The 16,318-nt window shown below is 39.8% G+C and overlaps 2 protein-coding genes across 2 annotated transcripts in view; both read right to left on the bottom strand.

Moving 5' to 3' along the window:
- The window catches only part of LOC108239834 (MICOS complex subunit mic25a-like), a 42,490-nt gene extending 33,166 nt beyond the window's left edge, over positions 1-9,324 (bottom strand). The window contains exons 1-4 of the mRNA XM_017422788.3: positions 9,081-9,324; positions 7,596-7,671; positions 7,100-7,154; positions 4,779-4,935 (exon numbers count right to left, since the gene is read on the bottom strand). Of these exons, the coding sequence (XP_017278277.2) occupies positions 4,779-4,935; positions 7,100-7,154; positions 7,596-7,671; positions 9,081-9,164 (372 nt within the window). The 5' untranslated portion in view covers positions 9,165-9,324. The remainder of the gene's footprint in view (positions 1-4,778; positions 4,936-7,099; positions 7,155-7,595; positions 7,672-9,080) is intronic.
- Positions 9,325-9,622: 298 nt separating this feature from the next.
- tpra1 (transmembrane protein, adipocyte asscociated 1) lies at positions 9,623-16,025 on the bottom strand. The gene is made up of 11 exons (XM_017422759.3): positions 15,850-16,025; positions 14,939-15,122; positions 14,675-14,807; positions 14,109-14,195; positions 13,537-13,609; positions 13,265-13,344; positions 13,039-13,149; positions 12,866-12,926; positions 12,452-12,554; positions 11,823-11,903; positions 9,623-11,632 (listed from the first exon to the last, which is right to left on the bottom strand). Exons 2-11 carry the CDS (start codon positions 15,109-15,111, stop codon positions 11,362-11,364), a joined length of 1,173 nt encoding a protein of 390 aa, XP_017278248.1. The 5' UTR covers positions 15,112-15,122; positions 15,850-16,025; the 3' UTR covers positions 9,623-11,361.
- Between the last annotated feature and the right edge of the window lie 293 nt (positions 16,026-16,318).

The following is a 16,318-nucleotide window of genomic DNA, read 5'->3' as shown; positions in this document are numbered from 1 at the left end:
AGACAGCAGGGGAGCCTGCTGGTTAGCAAGAACATCTTGTAGCTGAAAGGCTTCATATTCAGCGCAAAACACAACATTTACAGTCTTGTCAAGTGTCACTTCCTGGTGGTTCCACGCAGCAGCTGGGCAGCACTGTTAACATGTGTGGCATCGATGTTTGCCTTCTCCAGTCTGACTTTAATGGATGTCGGGCTTCTTCGCCCTACGTTTCGTCATCGCTCTTTTTGGACAGAGTCCGAACCCTTCCTGATGAGTCATCGCACACGAGATTGTAACAAGACGAGAAAACAGAGGGGAGAGGAAGGAATTCTGGGAAAGCGTGTTGTCCGGCAGCACATGCTGAGGAGCAGGGCACACGTTAGTCCTGCTTTTAATCCTCCGGCTAACTAAACATGCTCCAACACTGCCATCTAGTGGCAAATCACAGGATGACAGCCGTTTTTAAAGCACATTACATGGTAACAATCCTACCTGCGGGCAAATAGCAATGCACCTATTACACCATAACTAAAATACACAGCCACAGGTGGGGTGCTGTAAACATTAATGGCAGAAAGGTAACAAATGATGCTTAAAAAGCTACATATATTGGTGTTTAAATACATGTCCAGCAATCTGGGATACGTGTTAAAGAAAGCAGGAGGTGTGAGAGAACAGGGACATGAGGAGTGACCAAATGGGAGGCTAATTTTTTTTTTTTTACTTTTTTAATCACACATTTTACTTTCAGACAGCACAAGCAAACAAAATTCTCACATCAAGATATTAATTACAGATGAATAAATCTGTCGGCTTCTGTCTAGGTAAGGCGTGCGAGTCTGCTGTTGCGCAGTCTTCGTTAAAGCTTCTCTGTCCAATTTGTTTTGTCTTATTTGCATTTTTGACGTGATTAGGTCGGCTTGTAACTTCATTTCGAGTGTGTAAAACTAAGAAACGCAACACCAAAGTCACCACCCCGCAGGTTAACAATCCTCTGAATGAAAGAGACCGTTTGAAAATGGATGTATCTATGATAAGTGCTAATTTTTTTGACACTGGAGAACAGTAAAACTATCATTATAAATAGAGTCCTTCTCTTCAACTATCCTGCTGTTATTCGTGTATGTGGAATTTAAAAAATTACGTTTATATAGAACGATTTTTGCTCATACCGAAAAGATTTTCTGGTTTAGTAAAATTTAGGCTCCTGGATGTATAACATTCAGCTAAACTGTGCTTAATTAAGATTTATGTCAAATGTTTTGGCTTACCGCTGCGTTCTAAAGTGGAGATAAAGGATGTACAGACGGACAAACCTTCACCTTTCACCCTGAGAAATTCAGTCGCTCCGAGCAGATGATTGTTATTGTCTGCGTGTGTCGGAGTACCTGTGCATACTAATTGCACTTTGCTTCAGGCGGGAATGACACCTCCAAGGTGGAGAGAACAAACAGGGGGGGTGAGCAAACACGGGAGGCGAGCGAGAGAAGAAAAGAAAAAGGTGTTAATGTAACTTTAAAAATAGTCTCATAAGAAGACAGAAAGACGGTGTGAGAACGCCACACTTGTGCCTCTGTCAATCGAACAAAAGGAGAGAAGAAAAACTGATTTTCTAACTGCTTTTTTTGTGGGAAAATAATCCTACTAGTCAAAAACTACAATTCAAAAGCAGAATGTCTTTTAATTATAATTTTCTGCGTCCTCTAACATGTTTACGGTCTTTGGCAGATTTAGAACAAAAGCAAGCATCGGGAATTCAGCTAAATGAATCAGAAACGTAACTACAGCAGCGAACATTGACGAGTGACCGCAGAACGTCAGTAAACAGTTTCCTAACTTTCCTCACATCCTCTGCGAGGGGCAGGTCTTAGCCCTCGGTGGCAGCCTAAAGCCAATCAAAAGGGTACATACATTTGAGAGTAACGACGGCATGAGCGGAAAGAGTTAAAGAGATGGCTCAAATCTTTTTGCTGCTGGGATATTATACAGATCATAACCTTCTCTTTAGCACAATCAGCTGCAACTCAGGTACGCTGAGTTTCATCCTAAATAAAAGGATAAATATAGGAAAACCTTAAAAGACGGTATTGGCTGACCTGGGTTTGAACTCTTCGCTACAACATCCACACACACAGATTCTTCAGCAGAGCCAGTTTACACAAACACACACACACAGAGCTATGCACATGAAATGACAGGTGTGATTCATTCAAGCAGGGGTTGTAGGTGTTGAGGCAGGGGTAAATGGCTAATTTGAGTGTTTGTGACAGACAGCCTGAGGCAGTGCGGGCGGCAGCTCATCTTTTCCATAGGTATAGCCTTCACACACACACACACACACCCCAACCTCATCAGCCCAACAGCGAGACACAACCTGCGCGCTGTGGAGCCAAGAACGCCCGTGATGAAGCCGAGCGGCGGGGGTGTTGCTTTACACGTGTTGGTGTAATTGTGTTTGTGTTACAGAGACGTGGGCGGGAATGTACGTAGGCCTATCTGTCTTTTCCGCTAATAAAAAAAACGACATCTTCAAACCGACTCAAAGTGGAGTGTTTTCTGTTGTGAAGAGGGTGAAGAGCGGGGATCTTTGAGCACCCAGCTGTGCTGTTGGCGGTAAGTGCATGGCCGACAGAAAACACCAAGAAGGCAGGGAAGCCCACCTGCTAAGCAAAGACATTTTTTTTAAAGCTGGAGAAGCTTTAAATTCAAACTCGCGGCTTCTCGCAATCTCCTCAAAAGCTGAAACGTTACAACAAAACATCCACGATCTCAGGAGCGCATTCGGATTTTGGTTGCTTTTTGTTCACCTGGCTGAACGGGGGAGTTTAGGGAAAGAAAGAAAGAAAATGAATGTGCCAGACAGGTGAGCCCAAACAGGCGTGAGAGGTGAAACCAAACAAGAAAGACAGGCAAGAAAGAAGGAAAAAGGTGGGAATGAAGACACAAATGTGCGGTCACGTAGACACTCAAAACCCGATGCTCTCTAGACCTTTTACACACTTTTACAGGCAACTGCTTCAAACCTATTATCACCTCGAAACAAAAAAAAGCTTTCACTTCCTTTTACACAGGTGCAGTTCTGCTTTGCACCTGAACTTGATGACGCTTCCATAAAAACACCCATCAAAGCACAGCTCAGACCTGTCAGATACACCTTTCATCACCGTCGGAAAGGCCTCAGCACCACTCTGCTGCGTACAACGGACAGCACGCGCCCTCGGTGCCTTTCCGTTTCTACACGCACACAACAAGCAAACGCAGCACACGAAAGGCCGCGCTGACATGTAATCAGAGAAAACATAGTAAACAGCGCTTTTAGGGGAGAGTGCTTGCAACATTTCCAAGCATTTTAAGCTGATTAATTTGATATTCATTAGAGACTCCTGGAACATTTAGGAAGAACACAAGAGACAGCACAGAGGGAAATCAACAATGTGCAATTTTAGCAAAGCAGGTGGAAAAACAAGAGGAAAATCAGTGTTTAATATTGACTGGCTGTCAGGATTTGGGTTTTGTTTAAGTTATTCTTTAAGTTTCTTTTGTACTGGGTCCTGTGTTTGGTTTTGTAAGTTGTTTTTTGGCTCTGCCACGCCCATCTTCACCTGACCCAAGTTTGTAATCCCTCACCTGTGTCCATTTCTTCTAATTACCTCCTGTTTTTAAAACCTTGTCATCTCCTCCACTTACTCCCTGGTCCGTCGTCGCTTTTGTGCGCTGTCTGGTTCCCCCTCATGTCTCGCGTTTGCTACAATTTTGGACTTTTTGTTAATGTTTTGTATTTAGTTTCGTTCTGCTGCCTCGTCAGCCTTTTGTTCTCCTTTGTTAATAATTTAGGTTCCCTTTGGTTCCTCCCTGTCTGCCTGCATTTTGGGTTCGATCAACTCTCCCCAGCCTGACACTGGCACTGCTCACTAATGTGTTCACGTCACAAACAGACCAAAAAAATTAAAAAATACACTCCATGTAGGAGTTAACACACACAGAGACCTAAACCATGGGCTCAAACTTCCTGACAATATCTCAAAATGCATCAAATATTAAAATTAAAACACAAAATGGCTAAATCAATATCAGCAGCGTTAAAGAACTCAACCAGCCAACTTGATATAATGAGCAAATGGTCAGTTTTCTTCATTGCTGAGCTGCTGTAAAATATCTCCATGTCCATGTTTGTCATGGATGCAAACCTTTAGTATCAAAAAAGTACAAAGTGGACTTCTTCTAAGACTGAAAACACAGACTAAATTCACACTGCAGCAATGCCTGGTTGTAGCCCATAAGAGTGAAGCCTTATCTTACTAAAGATGCTTTCGCAAAACACAAAGTTTTCCACATTAACTCTGAACTTATTGTGGTGTTTACCAAGCCAGCTTCCAAATATTACCCGTAGGAAAATTATAGACTACATCAATCTGTATGTATGAATATGTACACAGCAGATTGGCAGTGCGATTTGTAATTTGTGACAAATACAACATAAAAAAGACCACAATTTAGGAGTATTTGCAGCTGTAAGGAAGAAAAAAAAACAATGACAATAAAATACACTTTATTGTGCCACAGGGAAAACTTATCTAAGGCAATACACTCACAATGTGAACACTCACAGGCCCAGGATGAAAAAACTATAAAAACATGCTAATTTCTATTGCTACTATTAATCATTTCCAAAAAAGAAAACAACGTCACGGCAGAAAAAAAAACAAATAATTTCTACTTCCTATTACTGGCTCGTTTTACAAACAGCGATCCTAAATCACAGGCTGAAATTCGCTGACATAGATCCAGACATCACTCACCAGTAATTTGGCCTTCTCCTGCTCTTCGCGGACCCTTTGCTTCTCCACGACGAGGGCAGGGGTCAGCTCACTCAGGTCTGTGACGGCTGCAGTCTCTCGCTCCCTCTGGGCCAGTTTGGCCAGCTGCTCCTGAACCAGAGTCTGCTGGCGCTCAAAGCTAAAGGAAGGGAAGATGGGAAAAAAAAAAAGGAAAAAACACTGTTAACCTTTGACGCTGGATTTATCCGGTGAAAGTCAACTCAACATGCAAGTTGTTGTTCATACTCAAGAGCTAAGCAACAGGGTCAGGGAGGGATCGATTTCAGTACATTGGCAGTAATAGACTGGATTTTGTGGAGGAGGCCCTCAGGGGGTCCGTCTGCACGGTTTACATCTGTGCAACAGTGGTGATCAGATGGAAAACAGAACCTTGTGTCAGTAACAAAGGACTCATTTTGTCCTGCTGAAAAACACAGTTTGTCTTGTGTACTTTTATTCAGTCAGTGGAAATGTTCGTCAAGATAAAAATCCGAAACGTGGTAAGATGACCGTGGGACAAAGCCTGTAACAGCTGCCTCTCGAAGCTGATGCAGGAGCTCCACCTCTTGTCCTCGGCTGTTTGCACAAACACCCTGCACCCGGTGACACGTTCTGACGCACGTTCTGACAGCGGCCGCTACGAGTTGGCAAAGCAAACACTTGGGGGGACTGGTAAATTTAAGCCCAATTTGCTTAATTACAATGCAGTTTTTTTTGTGTTCGCACTTTGATGGTTACGGTTTTCCAGATCTGAACAGCTAAAAACGGGGATAGGACAGAGCAAGCGCACCTGAAAGTCCTGAGGGGAATATTTAAAATCAATCCCTTTCAAAATGCCTGTTTCCCTGTACGTTAGCATTGATGATATTAGAGCAATGTAATACAACAACATTACAACGTTGAGTTTGTAAGAACTGCTTATGTGATCCACTTTCGTGAAAGGCACAAAGCAGCACACAATAAATGGCACAACGTTTTTATTATAGTTGCTGGCGACAAAAAAGCAACACCTGTGAGCTCTTTCCCATTAAGCACTAGTGGACAAGTGAAGCAGAAGGATCGATAACGACGTGGTGAGATCACAGCTGCAGGTTTTCTGGTGTCACAGGGAAAATGAAAAGACTTACTTTACTTTGTTTGTTGTCTTTTGACTGAAAGGTACGACCAAAAGCATCACCAAATATGGCAACTCAATCAATATCTTTAGTGGAAGTTGTAATTTTACCTGAACGATAACGTCATAATCAACCCAAAATTGCACTGTACACATCAAGTACTGTTGAGTACTATAGTACAAGATATATAATAATTCAAATGTTGTTGTGTTTTTAAACACATTTTGGTAGGAAATCATTACTACAACATATTATAGACTATAAGCCTCACTAGTAGCAACATTTATTAATCTACAAGAGTAATGAGCTGCCTGATATACATCTGCTGCAATACTTGACATTTATTTGGCCAATAAGGTGCAAACTAAACAAAAAGTACAGCTATAAAGTACCTATTTAGCCTTTTACCAGGCTGATGTAATTTATGCATTTATATCTCCACAATAAGGGACATAAATAATAATCTGCCACAATATAAATATACATTAAATGACAAAAGTTCCAAACCCAGTGACAGAATTTCAATCTAAACTTGTAAGTTTTATTTCTTAGTTTCTATTATCTTCTTTAGAGAAAGCTTAAAATACATTTTAGGTCTGATCTAATTTGGGTTTTTTCTCTTTTGGTTTTGTTCAATCGAGTAAAAAAATATGCCAGCATGACATTTCGAATTTGACTTATTAACTTGTAAAATCAGGCAAAAATCTCGCATTAAACAAAATTTGCAGGTAATACCTTTAGGTCTTGTGCTGAAAATACTTATGAGGACTAATTTGAACAGAACCCTAGCGATATATATACATTAATACATTCATACATTTGCTTCTTGGGAATAAATAAAATGATTGAATTCATCAAACACTTCTGTTCACAACAACTTCACAAATGGATTTATACAACTTTGTATAAATATAATTAGATAAAACTTATCTTTATCAAATTGACAAATACAAAACAAAAAATAACTTTTTTATCTACCTGTTTTAAAGTTCTACATTTGGATCAGAATTCAAAATTGGATACCCTGAATTTTCTGGTTTTAAACGAGCCTCTTCCTTTGATCACACATATGGCAACACAATATATAATGTGTAAACTAAAGATGTGAAAACAAACGCACTATAAACCCATAAGGGCCAACAAAAAGAGACAGTGACCTTATCGTTTTTACTTTAAAAAAACACCTACTTTTTGCGCATTTCTTCCTGTATCTCTGTTGCTGATGGTCCTGCGGGTTTCTGACCTGAAAAACCAATGCAGAAAATCTCAAGACTATTTGCAATGATTACTTGAAGTGATGTGCTCAGGTTAAAAAGACTATTTGTCTTTGAAAGTTAAAAATTGGTCAAACAAGAGCCGTTATTTAATCTGAATCAATTTAAAACTGCCTCCTAAATATCACTATAATTACATATATAAGCATATAAAAAATGATAAAATGTGTATTACACAGATAATAAGACAGTTTTGTTGTTTTTTTAAGAGACAGTGTTTAAATACATTTATCTGTTGACATAAAAGTTTACGCTCAGTATTTTACCTTATTTGTACAAAACAATCTGAAACAGCAACACACAGTTGCAAAATTGACCCTTTTCTCTGATAATCTTTATAATAATAACTTTCATAGCAGTTTGGAGACCCTGTGATGCAGGGAGAGTCTTTGCTGGTAATTTGAACTTACTTTGTGGAGGCTCCGATGGCTTAGTGCTTCCTGATCTCTGAGATTCCCTCATCCGCCAAAGGACATCCTCCGAAAGCTGAGTCAAAAAGCATACATAAGAAGGAGCACTTTGATAGGAGTAAAACATGCGTTTTGTCTCTGTAAGCAACAAGTTAGACCAGATCCAAACTCTTCTTTTCGAGTTGGGTGGGAGTTGTTGTTTTACAGAAGCAGACATTTTGCCATCTAAGGAAAGAAGCAGGACTAAGAGGGGTAGTTGGGATTGGACAACTGGTTTAAGGAGTCCCACTGCAGAATTACGTTATGCTCCTCTGAGAGCTGACTCAGCTACAATCTTGGCTCCAAACCACTGAACTTGTGATTCTCCTACCTGACAGGGCCATCTCCAAATAAAAATCCAATTTTCTTGGCTAGTGGGTTGGAATAATGGGAATCTGCATTGATCACAAATAGGAAAAAAGCATCCAGAATTTCATTTATCATCTAGTTGATAGTAATTCAAAAGCATGAGCGATTCTCCTAAAGGCGCCTTTTTTAAATATCTTAATAGACTGTTAGTTCATGTTTTCAGCTACCGACACTTAAAAATTAAAACAATTTGATTTGTCACATACTTTCTTTTACCAGCAAAATGTATAAACAGTCAGGAGAATATAAATTTTCACAGTAACAACCTCAGTTTTGGGGGCAAATAAAGGTGTATTACTAGTTATTTAACAAAAAACAAATTAAATGACTTATATTACATCTAACCACTGAAAATATTAGGACGTTCAGAACATTCATTAAAGAACATTTGCTAAAAGTTTTATGACAATCTCTAAAAATATGTAAAATATGCCAGTTTTTGACAACTTGTCTTAGTGCTTTTTCCACATCACAGGGAAATTCAGGACCTTAATTATCCCAGTTTTTATTTAAAACGCTGCAGCTTTCCTCAATTTCACAATCCAGACACATGATCTTGCTAGTGGAAGTGATTTCAAAGCTCTGCAATCATTTGTTTTGACATAAACCTGCTTTGAAAATGTTGTTAGCATACCTACTGTAGTGCCCTTGAGCAAGTCCCTGCCTTACAGCTGATCCTGATTTTTCTGACCACCTGAAATAATTAAAGAAAGACTACTTGTGTCAAATTATGTTTGCATTTTTGATACACTCCCCTCGTGTAAAAAATAATATTTTGTACGACTGACAACACAAAATAACTGTTTATTATATGTTGCTAATATAGCATACAAGCTAACGGTAACACTCGGCTACCATGTAAATAAGTTAGCTAGCTAGAAGCCTGTTTCCAATACATGTTTACCTAATGATGCTATGTTATTTATTTATTTGTTTTTTTTTCGAGGACATGTCACCTGTTTGGCTCCTGTAGTGTACCTTGTACCGAACCTCGATGTCCCTATGACTATATTAACATTCATCGCTATACTTTAAGACATAATAATAAACTGAAGAGGTTAATACATTATTAGCTACCTTCACTCCTTCAATAACTGTGACCTTCTCGTTTTCGTCCAGTCCGAATGACACATTCCTCGCTGTGCTCCCATTTCCTCCCATTCTCACAAGCTGCCCGCTCCTACGGGATAAAACAAAAAGACCAAATAATTAAAAACCCACTCGATTTTGGTGACAGTAGGACGACATAAATAAGACGGAGTCGCCGCCACAGCGACTAGTGATCAAAATACTCCAATAAAGGTCATTCCTGCCCCGCAGTATCCTCAAAGCTCATTGGTCAGAAGAAATCATTCGCATCCAATGATTGGTTGAAGCATAATGGGAGCGCGTGGATCGACGGGAGTTGTAGTGTTTTATTCCCAAGCACCTAGACGTGAAAGAGATTACTTTTTTTTCTTTTTTGTTTAATCCAAACACTGAATGGGGGCTAAAATTACATAACCCGAGGTTATAAGAAGTGACCTGTAATTATCACAGGAAACCAGGGAGCGGCGTCCTATCCAAAGCTTGAACCTGATCCATTTCTTACAAAAACAAATGGGTCAAAATCAAACAGAGAGGATTCAAAGAGTCCAGAGTTTATTTTGTAGCCCGTGGAATTCAACACACTATCATTTGAACACCATTTGCAAAAAAAAAAAATAACTTTCATCGTGAAAGATTTTGCTCACGAAGAGAAAGAAAATCCACAGCGACGCTACTTGAGAAGTCAGAAAACAAGAACTCTGCGTTGTCCCATCAGCACTCAAAACTGCATACAAGAGAGTCGGACAGATGCTATAACTGTTTGGAAACGTATTCTGTTACCTTGTTGTGCCTTTGTAATTAAATGTAAAATGTGAACCCAATTTTCTGCATACAGTTCACTACAACCCATTAAACCTTCAGGATTAAATATGCAAGTCAATAACACTGAACACCCTAACCCAGAGTTAGGGTGATTGGATTAAAGTTCACTGGCAGGAAAATGTCAATGTAAAACAGCTTTCATAACTATTGACTTTATGAGATAAATGAGAAGTGAAAGTTTAAAGCTCCAAATTAATTTGATTTCTTTTTCTCCTTTACTTTGATCCCTTGACAAATTAAAATTCCCCATGAGCATCTGGACCCATGTTTGAATTGGTCTCTCAGACTTTCTTTTTCTGCTCAAAAGGAAGTCATAATTTCTAAATATATTAAGAAACTGTAAAAACAATATTTTAAATACAATTTAAAACAAAAAAGATGACTAATATTATTATTATTATTTCTGGTCTCGTTTCAGCCCTTGTAATCATAAGAAGGAAAATAAAAACCGCACCAGTAAACTGTTGTTGAGAGGAAAAGACTGAAGATGTGCTGCTATTAAAAAAAAAGATAAAATAAAAACATGAAAGCATGTTTGAAGTGGAATGCATTGAGAGGTTTCTGCATTCACCGTTTAAGCCACACACACAGTTACTTCCTTACAGAATCTGAAGTTACCAGACGTGATTGCGGGCAGGAATGATTCATCTTGGATTTAAAAAAATTTAAAAAATAGGTCATTGTTTGAAAGAAACAAAATATAAATAGAAAAAAAAGCAGTTTCTTGGTGAGATGCAGCTCCGTACATTTAGGATCTGTTAATCTGTCGCCTTCTGATCTTTTAATACAATGTTTGTATTTAGAAGATACTGGTGCGGTGACACATTTAACACTTCGTTCAGAGATGGCAACCATTTCAGATAACAACTCAACATGGATGATTAACTAGCTCAGACGCAAATCCATAACAAGGCAGTTTATCAAACAAACAAACAAAAAAATAGTTACTTAACAAGAGGGGGAATGTATCAAAGTTCTGAATCAAAAATATTAAACTGATTAAACAGATTCAAGTGTTTAAAATACCATTTCTGAAGACTGAGCGGCTGATTTTTTTAGAGCTGAAGTTACAGAAAAATGTGCTGAGCCAAAGTGGAAAGTGTTCCCATCTAAGAGTGTGCAGAAACAAGGATCAATAGATACTGTCGGGGTCACAAAGAGGGGAGCACTCCTAGTGCGGAGCGTCGGCAGCAGCACACTATGGCACCAGTATTAGCGCTTACTAAACCAAGTCCCATCTGAAATAAGAACGGACCTTTCCAAACCTAAGTGTCCATTTGTTAGCTTTTTCTGGCGTCAACGAAAAGACCAAGATTACACTTCCACTGTGTCCAACCAGCTGGATCGGCCATGTTTTTTGTGGTCAACCTCTATGATCAACATCCTGCCAAACACACCGCATCTGCTCATTTAAAGTCCAGATGAATTCTTGTTTTATGCGTTCCCCTCACACATTGACAGGCCTCCAGCGGTCAGCCTCAACGCTGCTGACGCTGTTGGACCCGTAGGGTCCCGATGCAACGTCATCCAGGTATGCTCCGACCATACGGGAGCTGCCGGGACCAGAGCCATCGATCTGGGTGGAAGAGTAGTAAAGGCCCTGGTCGGCCAGGTCCCTGCGGCCAAGAGCTGCCGCGATCGTTGGAGGAAGGTGGACGTCGCTTTCGTCTGGCTCGTCCACCTGAGACTTATAGGAGAACAGGATCTTGGGCTCTGAACTGCAAGAAATAACAAAAAAGTCACCCAAAGAAACAAAGTGAGCAGCTACAAGTTTAACTGCTAAACATCCCCAAAGCTTCTGCAGAGTTCTTACAAATGAATACATTCATAACGATATGTGAACATAATGAACTAGCTGTCTTTTTAATAGCTTTTAAGCAATTCCATATACTCAGAATGACAACATACCCAAAGAAGCCCTTGAGGAATGTCACATAAATGAGTGGAGCAAAGGCAGAAAAGTACAGGAAGGTGGTGACGTCCACGCAGCTGGTTCAGAGAAAACAAAGAGCAAACAGTTTTAGAACAAGCTGCAGGACACAAAAACGATTATAAGATAAAACAAAAGGACATACTGAGTTGACTGCTCATTTGGATCAGTTACTCTAAACTCCAACCAAATTTATGATTTGAACTGAGCATTGGATCATAATTTTAAATATGCACAAACAACCATTAAAAACATATCAGTGCACATACAGGAAAAGGTCAGTTGAAATAAAAACCAAAGATGTGAACACTTTAATCATTCTCATTTTTAGTTTCCTCACAGGCTAAAAAAAGGTCATGTTTACGTGGATAGAACACAATTTGGAGAGCTTTTGTTTAAAACAAAAAAATTTTTTTATTAAAATTAAAAATCACGTTGAAATTAGGTTCCAAAACCTGGTCCCTTTTTGTTTCTAAAAATCTGTAAAAGCATCACTGAGTCAGACCCTTTAAATCTAAAAGTTTGGTTAACACCGAAACATGCAGAAATGGTTACATCCCAACTTTTGCAGTGAGAGTTTATGGTTCCAGATAAAAATCCTACTGACCAGAGTCCTTCTATGATCCCAGCACACAGCAGAGCACTGCCCAAACCCTGAACAAAGTTCAGTAAAGACAGGATGGCGGCGTACACATAGAAACTCCTCTTAGCTGGAAACAGAAAGCAAAACAAAGACTCACGACTCACGAGAAATGTTTTCATTTATAATAAATGATATGGTCAATGGTACAGTAAACTGTAATGTCCTTGAGAATATTCAGAGTGATTACTGGGACAATAGGAGGAAACTCTTTCCAAACATTTCAAACAGATAAAAATAAATAAATGCGTTTTGCAGTATTAGTTAATAGAAAATCCTGACTCTTAAGACCTTAAAATAACACTCAATGATTGTCTCAGATTGTACAGTTTTGTGTCCATATGTACGTTTTCCTTTGGTGCCATGAAATCTAAAACTTACACGGCAGAGATATCCTCTCCCTCACCGGAGTTTTAGGCAGGATAACAATCGTCGAGTACACCTAGATGAAAGGACAATATCATCGGTTATCAAAAATGAGTACAGTTGAGTTTTTTTTTTTTTTTTTTTTTTTTTTTCCCCCTTGTGTTGCTGCAGAGCTGCAGGTTACCGACCACGAAAAAAAAGCAGGAGCTGGCCAACCAGAAATGCCGTCCTCCGTGACCATAGATGTTGAAGTCCTCAGCGGACAGGTGACTGTCTGGGTACAGTATCTCCAATGTACCCTGCGACGATAGATCATTTATTTCAACTTCATGCAAACAACATACAAAAATCTACAATGAAAATGCTACGAGAAGTGATAACATGACGATTAATGGAGGTATTGTCTGCAATTACCTGCGTGATGGAGTATCCCAGAGCCAGCACAGCAGTTATAGCCAGCACACGCTTTATGCTGGACTTGCTCTCTAAGTGACCTAAATATTGAATAAAGAACAGGAGACCTTACTTGTTTTCACAGCTATGCAACCAGATGGAAAAAAAAAAAAAAAAAAAGAAGAGAGAGCAAACTGTGCTCTTAAATAGATCAGTGAAGCGAGCAAAGACAAGCTCTACATTGGTTCATATTCACAGTAAAGAAGAACTGAAACAAAAACCAGCAAACTAACCAAAGGCCAGTCCCAGGATGATAACACTGAGCTCGATAGCTAGCAAGAAGAAGCGGGTGATTTCCCACAGCACCTAAAGAAACAACAAACATCATGAGAAACCGCTGGAGCCAAGGAGCTCCACTGGGCTCCGGCATACAACGCAGTCAAAAAGATCCGTAACAAGTTTTGTTTCCTTTTTCCCCCAGCACTGCAGGTATGACGGTGTGTTACGACAACAGTCGACCCATCACTGGAAACGCCGTAGGAATCTGTCTGGTATGCGTGGAATGCAAGCTAGGCCTTTTTATTTGAAAGATGAAAGCTCAAAGCTCAAACCCTCAGAAAGCTGCTCATATCAGCCCCTCTGGGTTTTTAATTAAAAAAAAAAAAAAAAGGCGTCTCGGACAGGATGTGCTTCCTGCTAATTCAGAATGACAAAATGCTGCATCTTTAATGCAGCTTTAACTGAAAACATTACAAAAACAAAAAAGTTAAAAGATGTTTTTTTTAATCTGTCAGAGTGAATTTTAACAATGTGCACTGTCACAGTGAAAACCCAGGTTGGTTAGATGAACCCGTCACGGTCTTACTTTGTCTACGATGGTCGCCGCACTGGACGCGCTGACGGTCATGGACACAATCGCTCGGGCGATTCCAACTCCTGCGACAACAAAAACCTAAGAAAAAAAAAAAAAAACCAAACCATAAAATACATATTCAACTGTTTTCTGTGGTTTATCTCCTGGAGCACATGTAGGCCAAAGTAAAGCTGTTAACAGCCGATATCTTCCCACTGTAGATTAGCTCCTATTGTCAGTAGTGATGGTTGTTACATTAATGCACATAAAGAGCCATAAAATTAAAAAAATAAATAAATAAAACACTGGCAATGACTTGGGACAGACGATACAGCAGAGCTGCAAAGTGTCGCACAAGGTCATTTATCTTCGCTGATAGAGAAAAATTAAACTAAAATACAGCTCCAGCAGCACCGTGCCTACAGCTTTTAGGGAAAAGTAATGCTTTAAAATGCTGGGAAATTAATCTAGGAAGAACATCGGAAAAAAACTTTAGCTAGATTATTAGACCTAATGCGATATGTATCAACCACAATAGCAGCACTGAACATAAGTTATGTTTCCAGTTTGTGTCCTACCAGCAAGTAGAAGGTGACAAAAATGGGGCTGGAAGTGAGTCGAATCTTTGCCCGGGCCGAGGGCAGCTTACACATCAGGAACATGAAGAAGGCTACGTTTGGCACCAGAAGTAAAATGTCCCAGAAGCGCACCCTGAGAGAAAAAACAAGAAAGAAATAATAATGTACTTTCTAAAAGGCAAGCCCAAGTCTCTATGTCGTTTTGTTCGTGCTTTCACACAATGCTTGGAGTGTTACGAACGTTAACCGAGAGCTAAAGATTACCTGGAGGTTCCAGCGTCCTCATACAGAAACTGCAGACATTTGTGAGGCTTGCTGATGTTGGTCTGAGAATCAGGTTGCCAGGTTGGGAACGCTGATGTGTTCTCCAAGGACGAAGGTGTAGTAGTGTCATTGTACTGAGTGAATCTAACCACAGCGGTCACTGTGGCTAGCATGGTGTCAATGCCTGGGAGATAAAGAAAATCTGTTAGATGGAAAAAAAGAAATTTATCTTCTTGTAGACTCCAAACAAAAGGAGATCACCAGGCTGGGAGGTGGACTGTGAAAAGAGGAGATGTTCAGCTGCACACATGTAACATCAGTCTACATGTTAATGCAAACCATATTAAACTCATAACAACACAGACACTTCAGGAACAGAGATCTCATTCTTTTAGAAGTCTGCACCTGAACAGATTTACCCGAACAGGACATTATGTAACAAGGCTTGCGGTTGAACTATTAAAACTACACTAAAAAGTTGTTGTTTAAAATAACAAAACGCCCTGAAAAGGTTGAACTAAAACACCATACTGCGTTTACCAAGGCTTCCTCACGTCGATAATGTGAAGTTCATCTAAGCAAACACTCATGCTAAAGGTATTATCACAGTACTTTCTGTTAAAAGGGGATTTTCAGTCGTTAGCTGTAATGTAGCTTTGCTAGCACCCGTCGGAAGATGTGTCGTTTGTGAAAACAGATTATTTTTATTATTATTATTTTCATTTTCTTCAACGGTAAACACGGCATATGCCAAGATACTGTTGGCGAAATAGGTTTTTGTAACTCAACAACATGTAGCACCGCTGAAAAGCCGAGTGACCAGCGTCACCATCAAAACAAACGCGAAAAACAGAGAGGCGCTTTTCCGACGCTGACACAACAGCTTCAAATAGTAAACATTGAGCTCTTACCGCTTCAGAAGACTCGATTTCAACTATAAAGCCGTATCAGGATGTCCTAATCGGTGATATGACTCCAGCGCGACCTAAACGCGTTGCTGTACACGTTTTAATCGAACAAGACTTTGAACGCTCGACAGAGACATAGCTGCGTCTGCTGGGTACTTTCGTTGACCAAATTTCCCGTGTGGTCACCTGACAATCTGACAGCGGGTCCGCACCTTTTATTCGCCGAGGCAGCTAGGCGGCGGTGACCCGCCCACCTCTTCGGTGTCGTTTCGTTGCCAAGCACCTTTATAGTATGAAACGACTGAATGAAGAGTGAATGTGCTGAATATATTTAATCAGTTAGTAAATTCTAACGTTTTTACTTATTTGTAAACAATTGTTTTCCCTCAACCATCAATGACACGATCATCCCTTGAACAGTCAAACTCAGCCGATTTATGCGCCGGTTACGCATAAAGAGGCTGATCCACTC

This window comes from Kryptolebias marmoratus, linkage group LG4, assembly GCF_001649575.2.
Source record: "Kryptolebias marmoratus isolate JLee-2015 linkage group LG4, ASM164957v2, whole genome shotgun sequence".
Taxonomy (NCBI): Eukaryota; Metazoa; Chordata; class Actinopteri; order Cyprinodontiformes; family Rivulidae; genus Kryptolebias; species Kryptolebias marmoratus.
Note: the sequence above shows the minus strand (reverse complement) of the source record. Positions and strands in the feature narration are given on the sequence as shown.